This window comes from Corylus avellana, chromosome ca8 (assembly GCF_901000735.1).
Source record: "Corylus avellana chromosome ca8, CavTom2PMs-1.0".
NCBI classification, from domain to species: domain Eukaryota; kingdom Viridiplantae; phylum Streptophyta; class Magnoliopsida; order Fagales; family Betulaceae; genus Corylus; species Corylus avellana.
This window is the reverse complement of record NC_081548.1, coordinates 20,266,507-20,282,194: the sequence shown is the minus strand read 5'-3', so window position 1 is coordinate 20,282,194 and position 15,688 is coordinate 20,266,507. Positions and strand designations below refer to the sequence as shown.

At 36.2% G+C, this 15,688-nt stretch overlaps 2 protein-coding genes and 1 non-coding gene across 3 annotated transcripts; all 3 read left to right on the top strand.

Annotated features, from left to right (window-relative positions):
• The first annotated feature begins 3,739 nt into the window (after positions 1–3,739).
• LOC132189218 (probable pectin methyltransferase QUA2) lies at positions 3,740–12,657 on the top strand. The gene is made up of 9 exons (XM_059603837.1): positions 3,740–3,989; positions 4,663–5,377; positions 5,464–5,596; positions 6,344–6,584; positions 8,385–8,610; positions 8,759–8,934; positions 9,065–9,368; positions 10,261–10,399; positions 12,133–12,657. Exons 2-9 carry the CDS (start codon positions 4,671–4,673, stop codon positions 12,289–12,291), a joined length of 2,085 nt encoding a protein of 694 aa, XP_059459820.1. The 5' UTR covers positions 3,740–3,989; positions 4,663–4,670; the 3' UTR covers positions 12,292–12,657.
• Positions 12,658–13,957: 1,300 nt separating this feature from the next.
• On the top strand, positions 13,958–14,054 carry TRNAY-GUA (transfer RNA tyrosine (anticodon GUA)). Its single transcript has 2 exons — positions 13,958–13,994; positions 14,019–14,054. It is a non-coding gene; the product is annotated as a tRNA-Tyr (tRNA).
• A 63-nt stretch (positions 14,055–14,117) lies between these two features.
• Positions 14,118–15,663, top strand: LOC132189220 (protein WHAT'S THIS FACTOR 1 homolog, chloroplastic). Its single transcript, XM_059603840.1, has one exon. It carries the CDS (start codon positions 14,190–14,192, stop codon positions 15,363–15,365), a length of 1,176 nt encoding a protein of 391 aa, XP_059459823.1. The 5' UTR covers positions 14,118–14,189; the 3' UTR covers positions 15,366–15,663.
• The last annotated feature ends 25 nt before the right edge of the window (positions 15,664–15,688 follow it).

The following is a 15,688-nucleotide window of genomic DNA, read 5'->3' as shown; positions in this document are numbered from 1 at the left end:
TTTCCCTCGCCTTGTATGGGCATTTCAACCAAAAAAAAAAAAAAAAATTCAGTAAATGCATTAGAGTAATGCTATAAATTATAGTTTTATACTATAATTATCACTGACATGACAGGTCTAATCAATTATTGGATAAGTAGTTTAAAAAAAAAAATCAAGATTTGGTTAAAATTATCAATTAATATTGTGGAGGTAGTTATAAAATAAAAACGTTATGCATAATTATCTTGGACAATTAGCCAACCTAAAATGGGATGCACTAAGATTAGAACTGACCATTAATTATGAAATCAACAATAGCATTAATAGTCAAATACATATAGCTCTCAAATGGTAGGCATTGGTTGAAGTCTTTATAGACAAGGAAATCACAAGAAAGCTAATAATTGAACTATTGACTAGGGACCTTCAATTTCAACTAAATATAAATTAGAAAAAAAAAAAAAATCAACCAAATATAGATGTGCATGTGTAAAATGAACCTAATGTAACTTGGTGTGCTATATATTGCACCACTTTAATATTTGATGGAGTTAATTGTTGGAGTATATCTTCTCTATAAATTTATTATGCAAGCTATAATTTATGTCAAACCCTTATCATTTATTATCTGATATAAATGTATTTGTTTAATAGATTTTAAAAATTTAATCATATGGGAATTTATTATACGCTTTAAAAAGCTGAATTCTGAAGCATATGGCTTACCAACCTAAGTATTTATGTGAACTTGTATATTCTCTTTCTTTTTCAATATATATATATATTCTAAAATTTGTCCTTTTAATTAATTACATTTCTCGGTAAAACAACAAAATGGTATCATATCAATGGATCCAGTTTACATGTTGTTATTAAAATAATTGTCAGGGCTAACAAAACAGGTACCTGTCATGACCTATTTACGACCCATTTATCATATGCATGTTTTTTTATAATAAGGTTCATCTAGGCATTATAAATAATAGTTACATGCATAGTATAAATAGGTACCTATTTATTTGTCAGGTACCTGTTTTGCCAGCTTTAAAATAAAAGTATGTATGTTGTAGTTTAAGCAACGGTCAAGATTAAATCTCTCAAAATCTTTCTTCATTTTCTCTCCTATTAAAAGCTTCTCAAAGTAAGTTAACTTTGAAATTCAATCTTGACATTTGTTTACACTACCGTATACATGCTAGCTAACATGTAAGCTAAATCCCATATCAAAATGTTGAGAATTTTGGATATTGCCTTTTTGACTTTTTCTAGTATACAAAGTCGTAACATATCATATGAATGTACATATTAACCACTACTCTCCAACCACCCCCACTTCCCTTATCCCTTAAATGCCAAAATAATAATAATAATAATAATTAATTAAGGTATTGTAAAAGTTAATAATATTCGCAATCATTATGAAAACGGTAAAAGTAGGCTTAAAGGTGTCAATGATAAGGGTGCCATAACTATTATTCTGCTTTACTAAACAACCTTGGAACTTAGTTTTGGATTTTGGTGCATGAGGAAGAGATAATTCTAAATCTCAGTAATTTAGTTTGAATTATTAGTATTCAGATAAAATAAAGAGATAGAGTTCATTTGAACTTATATGTTCAAGCATTGTTAATAGACAATTCAATTGTATCATAAAAAATAACATTAATTATCCAAGCTTAAAACACTAAAAAATAATATGACCTTTCACATTAAATAATTTGTATTCTTTTGACAAAATACTTCATATATAAAATATTGGGAAAAGTACACTTTACTCTTTAAGTTTGGAGCGATTTTCAATTCGACTTTTAATGTTTCAATTTTGGCAATGCACCCCCAAACTTTTGAATTTTTGCAATTTGACCAATTGTATCACAAACTTCCCATATTGCCCATAATTTTTTTTTTAATAAAAAAATTTTTTTTAAAAAATTCGGGTGGCTATGGCCATCTGCCCATTTTTGCACCCCAAATTTTTTTTAATTATAAAAAATAAAAATAAAAATTATGGACAATATGAAAATTTTGGAATAATATTAGTCAAATTGTAAAAATTTGAAAGTTTGGGAGGAGTGCATTGTCAAAATTGAGACTTTAGAAGTCGAATTGAAAAATACTCTAAACTTTAGTGGGATAAAGTGTAATTTTTCCAAAAATATTCATTGACAAAACTTTCAAGTAAACCCCATCCTAATAAAAAAAAAATTATCTTGTTCATATTTATTATTCGAATTTCAAACAATCTAGATTCTAAACAATAATATTGTTATTAAAGATAACTATAAAAGACACTGTCATATCAAATGAAATAATTACCTTGCAGTTAATTATGAAATAGTGAAAAGCTAAAAAAATCGAAGGATATTTTTACCCACTCAAGAAATCTTATCACTTTAGGCGTAGGACCCAGCGGTCCCAGCCTCCCCAGGTTAATGCCCCGTGATGACTCCACCTGAAACAATAATCCCCGTGACAGCTCTTCCCCTCGGAATTCAAATACCGCGTAAAGACCACCACCACCACCACCGCCATTACAAATGGACAATTCAGAGAGAGAGAGAGACCATGAGAACTCATACTGCTATTCCGTGACACGCGCACATCTCAATGGTCCATCTTTCGCCAACACGTCACGAAACGGCTCCACCGACAGAGCGACGCGGCCCGGTGGGCCCTCTTCGGTCACACACCACCTTTCAAGAAGAAAAAAATCAATTATAGTGCGCCAAATTGATCTTCAATTCATCATCGTCTCATGTGACTTCTCTAATCTCTCCTCTAATTATGCAATGAAACGTATCATTCCCTAATCTTTTTTTTAATTAATTTAAAATTAATACAGTTTTAAAGCAATTGTAAGGTGTGATGCGGTGTAGTTTGTACCCGTCTACACGGCAATGAAAGTAAATAAGTTACGATGTTACCCTTTTTGGGGCATTCTCGGTTGAAAAGCGTGGCTTAATTTGTGGGCTCTAAATTCGCGGCTACTGAATTTAGATGTGAAAATTGGAAAAAAAAAAAAAAATATTGGGTATTGGGTTCTTTACACGTGGGAGAGCGTGGAGATATTAATTGAGTGTGGAGCCACCGATGGAGAGCTAGCTCACGCAAGTGTGAATGTAGCATTAAATAAACATTATCAATAAAAATGGGTCAAGCCCCGCCAAATCAGGCGCAAGTCAAATGTGATCCATATGCCTACTAATCTTTTATACAGTTTTCACTCTCTCAAGATCTACCATCCATATATTCATAGATATTGCGGTAGCCAGCAAGGAAAATTGTCCATTGTGCCTCTACTTGTTAATGCTAGTTGGCCTAACCCTACTCACAATTGCGCTCTCACGCTTTCACTTTCATGTTCATCGACGTAACTCTTAAAATTATCATCAGATTCAACTAAAAATGCCCCAAAAAAAGGTCATTCATTGACATGTTGGAGTGATTAAACAAAAATTAATGGTGGATGATTAGGTCCTTCTCTTCCTCTCATTAATGAGTTTGGAAATTTGAAATGGGGATTTGGGTTGTTGTGGTGGGATATATTAATGAGAGAGAATTAAGAGTTGGGGTTGCAGCTTCATTGGCAGGAGAAAGGGTATTGAAGAACAGAGTAATAATACAACAGCTAGCAATAGTGTACAGTATGGCTTATTTTACGTCACATTTATTATTGTGATGCAAAATTTGTATAGATTCGTAAATAAAAACAGATACTATAAAATAAAAAAACAATTTAGCTTTCACGAGCTCGCTCTGTCGTGATTGGATCGGTACAAAATCCGCTGCTTCTTCACTCTGCCACTCTCTCCCTCTCCCTCTCTCTCTCTCTCTAAGCATTCAGCACAGTGAAAGAGAGTGAGAGAAAGAGCTAAAGAAAACAACAAGGTTGTTTGTTGTGGCCTAATACCAGTCATGAATTCTTGCTGATTTTCGGGCCTTTTTGCTTTCTCTCCTACTCTCCTTCTCTCTGTTTTTCTCTCCGGCTCTGCCGCCGATAGAGCAAGGTACTGTTTGCTTTTCAACAACTTCCTCTAGCTTTCGCTTGATTTCATATTCAACTGATGTATTGCTGGTTTCTGAGACCCGTTGAATTGATCTAAATGGGGTCTGCTCGTTTAATCTTGGTCTGGTTTAGATTTTAGTAGGAGATATGGTGAACCAAAGTGAATTTCTTTAACGGAAATGGAGTTGCCTTTTTGCGACTTCGGGGTTACGGAACTCACTGATGGTGATTTTCTTGGTTTGTTATATAAAAATGTACCTGCTTTACTTTCCCTTCGTTTTTTTGTCAATCTGAATTACACTTTTTTCCTTTTTTGGGTTCATACTTACATTATTGTTGGGAGAGTTTCTTCTTGGTGATTCGGTTTGTGGATCTAGTATTGTAAATTGGGGGCGTATCCAATGATAAAATTTCCTTATATTCCATGTTTTAGCTCGCTTGAACGAAACACTCTTTTGGGTTTGCTTGTTTCTTAAGATTTGACTCGTTTGAGTGAATAACGTTTCTGGGCATGTGTGTTCATAGGCTTTCACTAGTTTTTTCAGTGGAGGGTTTCTCTGTTTCTTTTTATTAACCCTATCTAGAGTGGAAAACTTTCGTGGATTAGTCAGTTTATTTGTAAAAGGAGTAATTTTTTTTTTCTCTTTTGGAATTTCATGCGGTGGGGTTTCCAGGTCAAAGGATGTCCAGGCCTCTGCATAGAGGTGTATCTGGGGTACGGATCTCTGGGAGCAGCCATGATTTGTGGGACTCTCAAATGAAAGATAAACCAGAAAAGGAAGAGTTGGATAGAAGAGGTTCTGATCAAAGTTATTTAGCCTTGAGGTTTCCTTTTCGGCTGCTTCTCCCAGATAATTCTACTCCCAAATGTGGTATTACCGATAATGGTTTTGCATCCGATTCCTTCGTGGTCGGAACTCCGAGAAGTCGGCACAAATTAGCAATGCTGCTTTTAAAGTTCAGTTTAGTATTGATTGTAATTCTTGCTCTCACTGGATCTTTTTGGTGGACGATTTCTATTTCAACGTCCTCAAGAGGCCACATATTCCATGGCTATAGGCGACTCCAAGAGCAACTTGTTTCAGACTTGTGGGATATTGGGGAGCTTTCTCTTGGTTCCTCAAAGCTGAAAGAGTTGGAATTCTGTCCTCAGGAGTTTGAAAATTATGTTCCTTGCTTCAATGCTTCAAAGAATATTGCTTTGGGTTACTCTGATGGAAATGAATATGACCGGTTCTGTGGGCATGAGCCGAGGCAAAACTGTTTGGTTCTTCCACCTGTAAATTACAAGATTCCTCTCAGGTGGCCTACTGGAAGAGATGTCATCTGGTTTGCAAATGTTAAAATTACCGCACAGGAGGTAATGTCCTCCGGAAGCTTGACCAAGAGGTGAGTCTCTTATTAACCAACTCTCTTATATGAGCTTAACATTCCCCTTGATCTTTCTTTAATTTCTCCATTCCTTGTGGTTGCAGGATGATGATGTTGGAGGAAGAACAGATCTCCTTCCGTTCAGCCTCTCTCATGTTTGATGGCATTGAGGACTATTCACATCAGATTGCAGAAATGATTGGGCTGAGAAATGAATCTAACTTCATTCACGCTGGGGTAGGTAATTATTTACTTTTTGTTTGGATCCACATGTTAAACATGGTTTTTGTTTTATTGTTTTGGTTGTCTTTCTCCATTGTCCATCAGTCATATTCCTTTGTACTTTAGTTCTTCAGCCTGGCGGTTGGCTTACTTATTGCCATGTGCCTAATTATTATAAACTGGTAGGTTCCATGTCAAAATACCCCCCTGGCTGTAGGGTATCCTGTTGAAAAAAAATATATATATATATAAAAAACTAAAGGAAGAAAGAATCTCTCTTACTATCGAATACAGCAGCTTGTTAATGAATGTATCGAATGGCACCTTTCCCTGAAAGTGCAACCTTGGACGCATGAACTTTGAAATGTTTCAGGCATATAAATCATTGAGCAAATTCCAGCAAGACTGGTAATTCTACAGCAATTTCATGACTCTAATGACTGCTTTTATCAGTTGCTTTTGTGTTATGGAACATTTAATCCTGGTTGGTGTCTACTGCTTGATTTGTCAAACATGGCAGATCATCTTATGGTTACTTTGTCATTATTTTGACACAAAGATTAAAACCATACAGTAACGTAAGGATCTTTATCCAATCTATGTATTAAAGCCTTATATTTGTATATCGTGATATATGTGTATCCTTCTAATGTGTGATTATGGTACTACTCAACTTGAACAAATTTTTAAAGACTTGGCTTGGAAATTGCCTTCCCTTGTTTGAAATGATGACTGAATGTGATGATCTCCTAAACTTTGCAGGTTAGGACCATCCTGGATATAGGATGTGGTTATGGTAGCTTTGGAGCACATCTCTTTTCCAATCAGCTTTTAACTATGTGCATTGCAAACTATGAGGCTCTGGGCAGTCAAGTTCAACTGACTCTTGAAAGGGGTCTTCCTGCTATGATTGGTTCTTTTACTTCAAAACAGTTACCATATCCATCTCTCTCTTTTGACATGTTGCATTGTGCACGATGTGGCATTGATTGGGACCAAAAAGGTATCAATACTTGAAACTTGAAAGTTAAATGTTAAAGTGATACTAAATTTTAGGATATAATTGGATAAAAATTCATGAAGGACATAATTGAATATACATGCAATTGTTCATCCACAAAGGCAAACATGCTTCTTCCTCTTTCTTTTATTCCTTCTCTTCTTTTCCTGTATATTTTAGTTTGTTTCCAATAGGGTACCACATCACTGGTGTCCAAGTTACTAGAAAGTATTAAAACAAAAGTTTTTATATTGTTACCCAATTTGAACAAGATACGTAAATATCCGCTTTCATATTTTTTCCTGGAAGTATTAGGAAATGATTAGTGGATCTTATGTTTTTACATCCTTAAACTGATGAACATACCAAAGTATATAATAAAGCTTAGAGTTGCTAAATCATTAAGACTATTTGCTTCGACGTAAATGAAAAAAAAAAAATGTTTTTCAGAAAAATGATGCCTTCATTGTTTGGCTGAAACTATGCAAATTTTTGGGAAATTATTTTCTATTGTTGGCTTGCAATGAAAATCAATATTTTTTAAAGCATTTTATAATCATATAAATAACATTTTCCATCAATTTACTAAGAATGAAGCAATCTGAGCATTATCAAAATGCTCATTCCACAATCTGCAAATCTGACTGTTATCGGGCCCATGTCGTGGGACTTGCATAAAGACTGAGTTTGAACCAAGGACTCGGAGGGGTATCCAGATCAACAATTTAACTTGCAATTTGATTTTTAAGAGATCTGCTTTGTTGATTTCTAGAGGTGGAGGAGTTTGCTTGTTGAGGTTGAGGTGTTGGTGGATGGAGGAGGTTTTCACATCTGGGAGGCGGTGTTGATTGTATAGAGGAGGCAGAATTGGAGGTGGAATATTGAGAGAGAGGAGAGAAATTCAAAAAAAGAGTGAAAGAATATCTCAGTGAGAGTGTCCGTACAATTTACAGAGAAATTAACGGCATATATATATATATATATATATATATATATATATATATATATATATAGTGAGAGAGAGAGAGAGATTCTTGCAATTGACTCAATGATTTTGTGGAGTGCTGATTGCTGTGTTTGTTGCTGTTGTGAGAGAAATCTGTGAGAAAGAGAGAAGAGAAGAAAAAGAAGAGGATAAGTCGTCTAGCAAGTTTTGTAGCCAAGAGCATATTTTGAATGGCTGGTTGACTCATTTGCTACTATTTGCTATCTGAATTTTGATTTAATATACTTTTAAGAAAACCTTGATCAACTTGATTTTCCTTTTCGATAGTTCATTTGTGAATGCAATTGGTACAGTAGCTCATGATATCCTTATTTACTTGGAAGAATATCTAGAATATACAATGCGAAGTTAACAAAAATTTAATTCCTTTCAAATGTATGTTGCGAGGAGGTGGAATTGCAGAGAAGAATACATAGCCTACTTATTTTAGTAATCTAATCCTAAATTAGGATAACTGGTTTATATGTTAATTGGCTCATTAAAGAAATTATTCTGGTCTACTTAAAAATAAAAACCAGCTAATTATCACCAAAGAGCTCGATAAACTGGAGGCTAGATGTCTTTAGTGGCCTGAAATTTATTATCCTGACTTTTTAAAGTTCCTTATTGGAGGTGCATTATTTTAACAGCATTTATTCTGCTACTATCATCTGGGGTATCTTGTTTAATTATTACTTTCGAAAACTAGTCCTTTTGATATGCCAAATAATAGTTTGAATTAATCTTAGAATGTTTAACTCGTATTATAGCTCTTTATGTTCACCTCTGTAACTGTATAGTCATGTCATTTGGTACAGATGGTATTTACTTGATTGAAGTAGATAGAGTTTTAAAGCCCGGTGGATACTTCGTCTGGACATCACCACTTACCAATGTTCAAGGAAGATACCGTACCAAAGAGAATCAGAAAATTGGGAATTTTGTTCGTGGTTTTGCAGAAAATCTCTGCTGGGAGATGCTGTCACAACAAGATGAAACTATAGTATGGAAAAAGACTAGTAAAAGGAATTGTTACAGTTTGCGGTAAGGCTACCAACATAAGATACCCTGAACCACTGAACCCCAGCCACCCCCCACACACAGAGATCTCGATGTAGGTCTAGATAGATATGGGTGTTGTTGTCCATAAGTAATAATCCTGATTCATGGTATGATCCACTTGTATTTGTAGGAAGTCTAGCTCTGGCCCTTCTATATGCAGCAAAAGCCACGATATTGAATCTCCATATTATCGATCACTCCAGTCCTGCATAGGGGGAACCCAGAGCCGCCGATGGATTCCTATTGAAGAAGGGAAAACATGGCCATCAAGGGCTACCTTGAACAAGAGTGAACTCGCATACTATGGTAATTCTTTTGTTCTTGCTCACACAGCTTGGAGCAACATGCAAATCAAATAAAATTAAAACAGAGGATGAAAATATTTGTCCATAATATCCATTCCTTTATATGTTAATATTTAAATTTTTTTTATCAGGTTTGCACCCTGAAGAATTTGCTGATGATACTGACATCTGGAAAGCAGCAGTCCGTAATTATTGGTCTCTTCTGTCACCGATAATATTCTCCGATCATCCAAAGAGACCTGGCGATGAGGATCCTTCACCACCTTATAACATGCTTAGAAATGTGCTAGACATGAATGCTAATTTTGGTGGTTTCAATTCTGCATTATTGGAAGCCGGGAAGTCTGTGTGGGTCATGAATGTGGTTCCTACAAACAGACCCAACTACCTTCCCTTGATCATGGACAGGGGCTTTGTTGGTGTATTGCATGATTGGTAATGCCACCTTCTTCTTATCATTTTTCTTTCAGTGTATCCCATACATGTTGGTGTTCTTACATGGAATCTCAACCAAATATCATGTTGTTGCTCCAGGGCTTCATATATATGCAAGGATAGTGTATCAGCTGAATTAGTTTGGTTGGTAACTCTGAATCTTTGATGTCACAACTGTGTCATATACTGATCCAAATTGCACGTTTTCTTTCTCTCTAGAGACAAAACATTCATGAGGAAGTGCATCAACCTAACCCTTTCAGATATCGCTCAATTAACTGCCTTGTTCAGGAGTTTTAAATTGGGCAATTTATTTCGTGGGTCATCTAAAAACAGAATGCAGAAAACACTAACTTTGTTAAGGGGCTTGAGCTTCTAATCCTGTTACTGTACTTGCTTGTGTTACAGGTCTAATGATGGAACTGTTGATTGGAAAATTAGCATTTAATTTAATTTGTCAGTGGTTACCTTCCAATTTTATAATTTGGATATGTTACAGGTGAGAACTAGAGGCTGCTTAGTAACAGAAACAATGTTTGGATTTATATTTTAGCGTTCAAATATTTTGGAGCTCTGGAGTTAGTTGGGAATATTGGTGAAGAAGTTTCTGAAAATAATAGAATAACCTTGAAAAGAAGTAATGCATGCTAAGGGATATGCCACTATATCAGTATTATATAATACGGTTCAAGGAACCCATGAAAAACTTAGCATTTGTTGTGGAATGATACTTTTGAGTAACATAGATTTATAATTTTATACAGAATAAATTAGGTGTAATTTGCTTCCTGAAAATTCAGCCACTGTATTGTATATCTCTTATTATTGAAAATAATATAGGTTTGCTTATACTTTTGTCCTGTATTTATGATATATGTTACTTCCCTTTCAGGTGTGAATCTTTTCCAACATATCCTAGAACTTATGACTTGGTACATGCAGCAGGACTTCTATCTCTTGAAATTGGTCAGCAGCACAGGTGCACCTCACTTGATCTGTTCACTGAGATTGATCGATTACTTCGACCAGAGGTACCAAATTATATAGTTCTTTCTTTATGTTGCATATATAGTGTTACCTTGCATTGATCACCTTATTCTTGAAATAAATTTTTAATGGCAAAGGTGTAGCAGAATAATCAATTAAACATGCTTGAAGCAGTTGATTTATATGAAATTATGTGAGAAATTGCACGCCATAAACATTTTTTCATTGAGGAGTTTCCCCTAAATCAACAACTATACCATTTTTCTGTAGCTAAATTTATGTAATTTGCATTTTGATGTCGTATTGTAGAATGAATAAATAATTTTCATGCTTATATGTAATTTTTTTAAGAACTTAAGACTAATTGCTAGAAGTTCATAGAAAATGAGAATTATTAAAATTGAAGCTTTTTCAAGGACCATGAAAGGTGGTATTGTTTGTGTCTATTTTTTTCTTTTTTTAAGAAAAAAGAATCATGTGATGCTATGAACTTGCGTATGGCATATGTTAGAATGTGGGAATAGTGGCCTTGAATGGCCTTCTATTGTCTTTTTCATTCCTTTTACTGGGTGTAACAAGCTGTTAGTATAACAGAACTTTGTAATTTTCATTTGTCTTATTCAACAAAATATTGACATTTTTGTAATTCCTTCTACATTTTGATCAAGTGCGGCTGCTAAATCAATCGCCTATGGGGGTTTTATATTGAATCATCCACAAAGCCTTTTTTTAACCACTCCTTGAATATGTCAAACTTTCAGCTATGTTCTATAGACATAGAGGAAATAGGAAGAGAAGGGGGGATGGGAAGGATAGAGGGGGGGAGGGTAGGTGATAATCTTTCCTTCAGATTGGTAGTAAGAATGGAGAATTGAAAGGAAAGAAAATGTAAAGATATAAGTTTACCCTTTATACCTTGGCTTGAATGGTTTAATTTGATCATGAAAAGGCAATACCCCAAATTATTGCTAACACCTCTTATCTCCCTCAGTTTGTCCAAGCTTTTAATTTGATTGGTTTTAGTGAGCCTAGAGGGATTTTTCATCCATCTTTTCCTTCACCCAATTCTATCCTCCCAATAATCCCCACTACCATACGATTGTTCTATTAATCATTTTTTTCTTTTGCTGGATCTCTGATAGACATGTCATGAACTCATGATGCACAACTTGCATGCCTTTTTCATCATTTGATTGTTCAAGTTGCGTTCCTTTTGTTGCAAGTGTTTAAAACCTTAAATTCTTCTTCTATGAAATACATGTCAAAATCATTTGACCGTTGCCATATGTGTACTTGAGCTTCCGTTATTTAGATTCATAGAGTTAGCTCATAGTACATCTTCTGCAAATCTCTGTGTTGGTTATTTATTATAAGAATGATAGACAGGATTAATGCAGTACATTTATACTAACATGAAAGTGACGTCGTGCTGGCTGCGTGTTGCAGTAAACACTTGTTCTTGTTAGTTGTATTCACTTTATGAGCACAAACATTACAATTCTTCATATTCTATTGACCAATATCTATGTGTTTCTAATCAGTCATTGTGAGTTTTATGATTCTTAAATACTCAGAATCATGTATAAAAGGCATAGCAGGGAAAAATATCATATTATCAGAAATCGCACATCTAGATGGGTTGTATTGAAAATGAGTGTTGTTAGTTTATTATTTTGAGTACCCACTAGAACCCAATATGCTTGTAATGGTTCCTGTGCTGGACGGCTTTGGGTTCGCTCTATCATGTTAAATATGCTGACGCCAACGGTTGCTGCAGGGTTGGGTGATAATCCGTGACACAGCCTCCCTCATTGAATCAGCAAGAGCTCTAACAGCAAGGCTAAAGTGGGATGCACGGGTTGTAGAGATGGAAAGTAATAGTGATGAGAGACTTCTTATCTGCCAGAAACCTTTGTTTAAGAGACAAGCAAATTAATTATGAGTTTCCAGAGGGAGCCGAAGAAATTACATCATAGTATCCATATTCATTTTCTGGATGTTAATTAAGCATCAAAAAGCTCCACCATCAAAAGGGAGACACTGAGAATTTTTGAACAGAAGAAACCAGAAACAGAGAGATAAAAAGAAAAGAATGTTAGTGGAACCAACCACCAAAGCTATGTAGCCGTAAGGCCTACATAGGGCTGATGTAATTACATAGGATGAGATTTGATTTAAATTTCCATGTGATGTCACATTATAACAATACAACCACATGATTAAGATTGTCAAGATAATTACAGAATAATCCGCTGCTGTTTGCTCTAGTATATAAAAGTGCTTGGCAGTGCATTCTTGTGAAGATATTGTTTCTTTCTGTTTGTGTCTTTTTCTTGTGTTCATCGTAGAACAAATAACTTTCTTGATCATTTTCTTCGCTTGAAGTTTCGCGCAAGTTCCTTCCTCTGAGGTTTAGTATTGAAGCTTACAAAGAATTATTGGGCCGCATGCTCTGAATGGCAAAGATAAGGCAAAAGTTGACAGAGAAATGCAAATGGAAACCTTGTTCGAAAACCAGTGGTGAAATGGAAGGCAGAAGAATTATCCGTTGGCATTGATGTGATAATTTCAACCCAAAAGCCTAATAATCCTCCACTCCAAAAATGTGGGGATCCACATAGAGAAGCCTCTCATTGCTTATATATTGTTAGTAGATAAACCGTTTGGGAGTTTTTACCGAGAGTAAATTAATATGTATTTTTTAAAACTTAAAATTAATATACATATTTGATTACTACTCTTATCTCAAAAGCACTTTTAAGAGTCCAAAAAGCTTAAAAATAGTCAAAACGCACTTTTGACAAAAGCTTAAAAATAAAACTTTTGCTTAAAAGCCTTTTTTGACTTAAAAGCTTACACAATCTCAAACAAGCTCTACCTACTATTTTTCCTTAGAGTAATGCTACTGTTCCTTATAACATTACTATTTTTTTTATAATTTCTCAATATGAGACTCAACATTCGCAAATGCGCTCACAACATATGTTGAGTGAACAACACCAAGGGGCTCATGTTCTTGCACGTCTAGCTACGAATAAGGTCATGGATAGTGTGTGGTTATATGAACCACATGAATGTATTCGAGTGATTTTAACGGCAGAACAAGCTGCTCTGATTCCGTCAATTTAATTTTATTAAGAATGCAGTGATTTATTCAAAAAAAAAAAAAAACAGTAAGGGATCTTAGATTCATCTTTTGGTGTTGATGTGAGTCATTGGGGTGCTTTAAATAAAATCTACAATTTTTTTTTTTTTTATCTATTTATAAAGGTAAGTGAAACGACTAACTGTAACTATTTTACTTGAATGTAATCATGGTAGCATTTGCTCGCTATGAGTCGCAAATAATGACCTAAACAGCAAGGCCAAGACGGCCTACCCATAGCAAACTATCTGATGCAACCATGAAATGTGATACATAATTGGACTCTGATCAAACGTGAATTCCATCTATAATTCCTAACAAGGATTTTTTTTTAATTTATTTTTATATAAGTATTCCTTGCACGGATCGAGTCACCAACAAAATGATATGAATAAAGTGTAGTGTCTCCAATGAAATATGTTTTAAATATCATTTTACCCATGGTTGTTGTCAATAACCGACCTTAGCTCAGTTGGTAGAGCGGAGGACTGTAGTGGGTCAAAACACCCGTCAGGGAAATCCTTAGGTCGCTGGTTCGAATCCGGCAGGTCGGATTTTTTGTTTTTTATTTTTATTTTTTAACCTTTAATACGTCCAGAAATCATCAAGGCGCTGAGCACCTAAATCACCATTTATCATCACTTTCGCTGTATATATAAGCGTAACCAGTAGTTAACTCAAAAACTTCCATGGCTTGGCGCTTCCTCCTGACCAAAACCCTAAAGCTACTCTTAAACCCTAACCCCAACCCCTCTAAGCCCTTCCTCACCTCCCCATTCTCTACCTCCTTTCTGGTCACCAAAACCCCCAAAAAGTTCAAGAAGAAACACACGAAGAAAGAGAGCCCACGCACCAAACTGGTCAACTCGGAGCCCAATCGCATCCCTCACTTTGAGCACATCGTCGAGCGCGATGCCTTCTTGCGGTTCGTCACCAAGTCCAAGGACTTCCTCTCCAAGCAGCCCGAACATGTCCTCCGCCTCGACGACGCCGGCAAGCTCCACCGCGAGCTCGGCTTCCCGCGCGGCCGCAAGGTCGCCCGCTCCATCGAGCGCTACCCCTTGCTCTTCCAGGCCTACCGCCACACCGACGGCAAAATGTGGTTCGGCTTCACGGAGCTAATGGAGGACCTGCTCGACGAGGAGCGAGCCGTCGCCGACTCCATGGAGGCCGATAGGGTCACCACGGTGCGCAAGTTGTTGATGATGTCCGCGAATAAGCGCATTCCCTTGAGCAAGATTTACCATTGCAGGTCCGTGTTTGGGATTCCCGAGGATTTTCGGGACCGCGTCGAGCAGTACCCGAATTACTTTCGGATCGTGGTTGAAGGAGATGGGAAGAGAGTGCTCGAATTGGTGAATTGGGATCCGTTGCTGGCGGTGAGTGCGTTGGAGAGGGAGTTCGTGGTGGATGAGGACAGGGCTAAGAGGGCTTTTAAGTTTCCAATGAAGCATGGGAAGGATCTGGATTTGGACGAGGACGATACCAGGAAGCTCAACTTGTTGAACACACTTCCGTTGGTGTCGCCGTACTCCGACGGGTCGAGATTGGATGTTTGGACATTGGAGGCGGAGAAGTATAGGGTTGGGGTTTTGCACGAGCTCTTGAACTTGACATTGGAGAAGAGGGCTTCTATACATCACATTGTGGAGTTCAAGGAGGAGTTCAGTTTGACTAAGCATACTTACCAGATGCTTTTGAAGCAGCCTAGGACATTTTATTTGGCGGGGACGGAGATGAACTGGGTTGTTTTCTTGAAAGGTGCATATGATGAGAATGGGGTTTTGAAACACAAGGATCCGCAGGTGGTTTTCAACGAGAAGCTGTATAAATTCGCTCAAATGCGGGAAAGGGAGAAGAAATGATTTAGAGATGGACTATTTGGATTTCTTTTGATGGATCGGTAATAGGGTTTGAGGAGGTTGTCAGAGATTCATTGTTAGGTGCTTTTAGTGGTGGAGTAGCACTCCTGAACACAAGATTAAAGCAGTTTACATTGTAGATATATAAGGTATTATCTTTTGATCCCTGACATCTCTGTCTAGTGTTTTTTGTATCAATGTTCAGCATAATTTATGCCATTTTCTTAATTATGCTCACTAATGGAATGCTAACTTTTAACTGTTAACATTTTATGAGTTGGGGAATCACATTATGTATCATTCTCTACTAATATCCAAAATGGTAC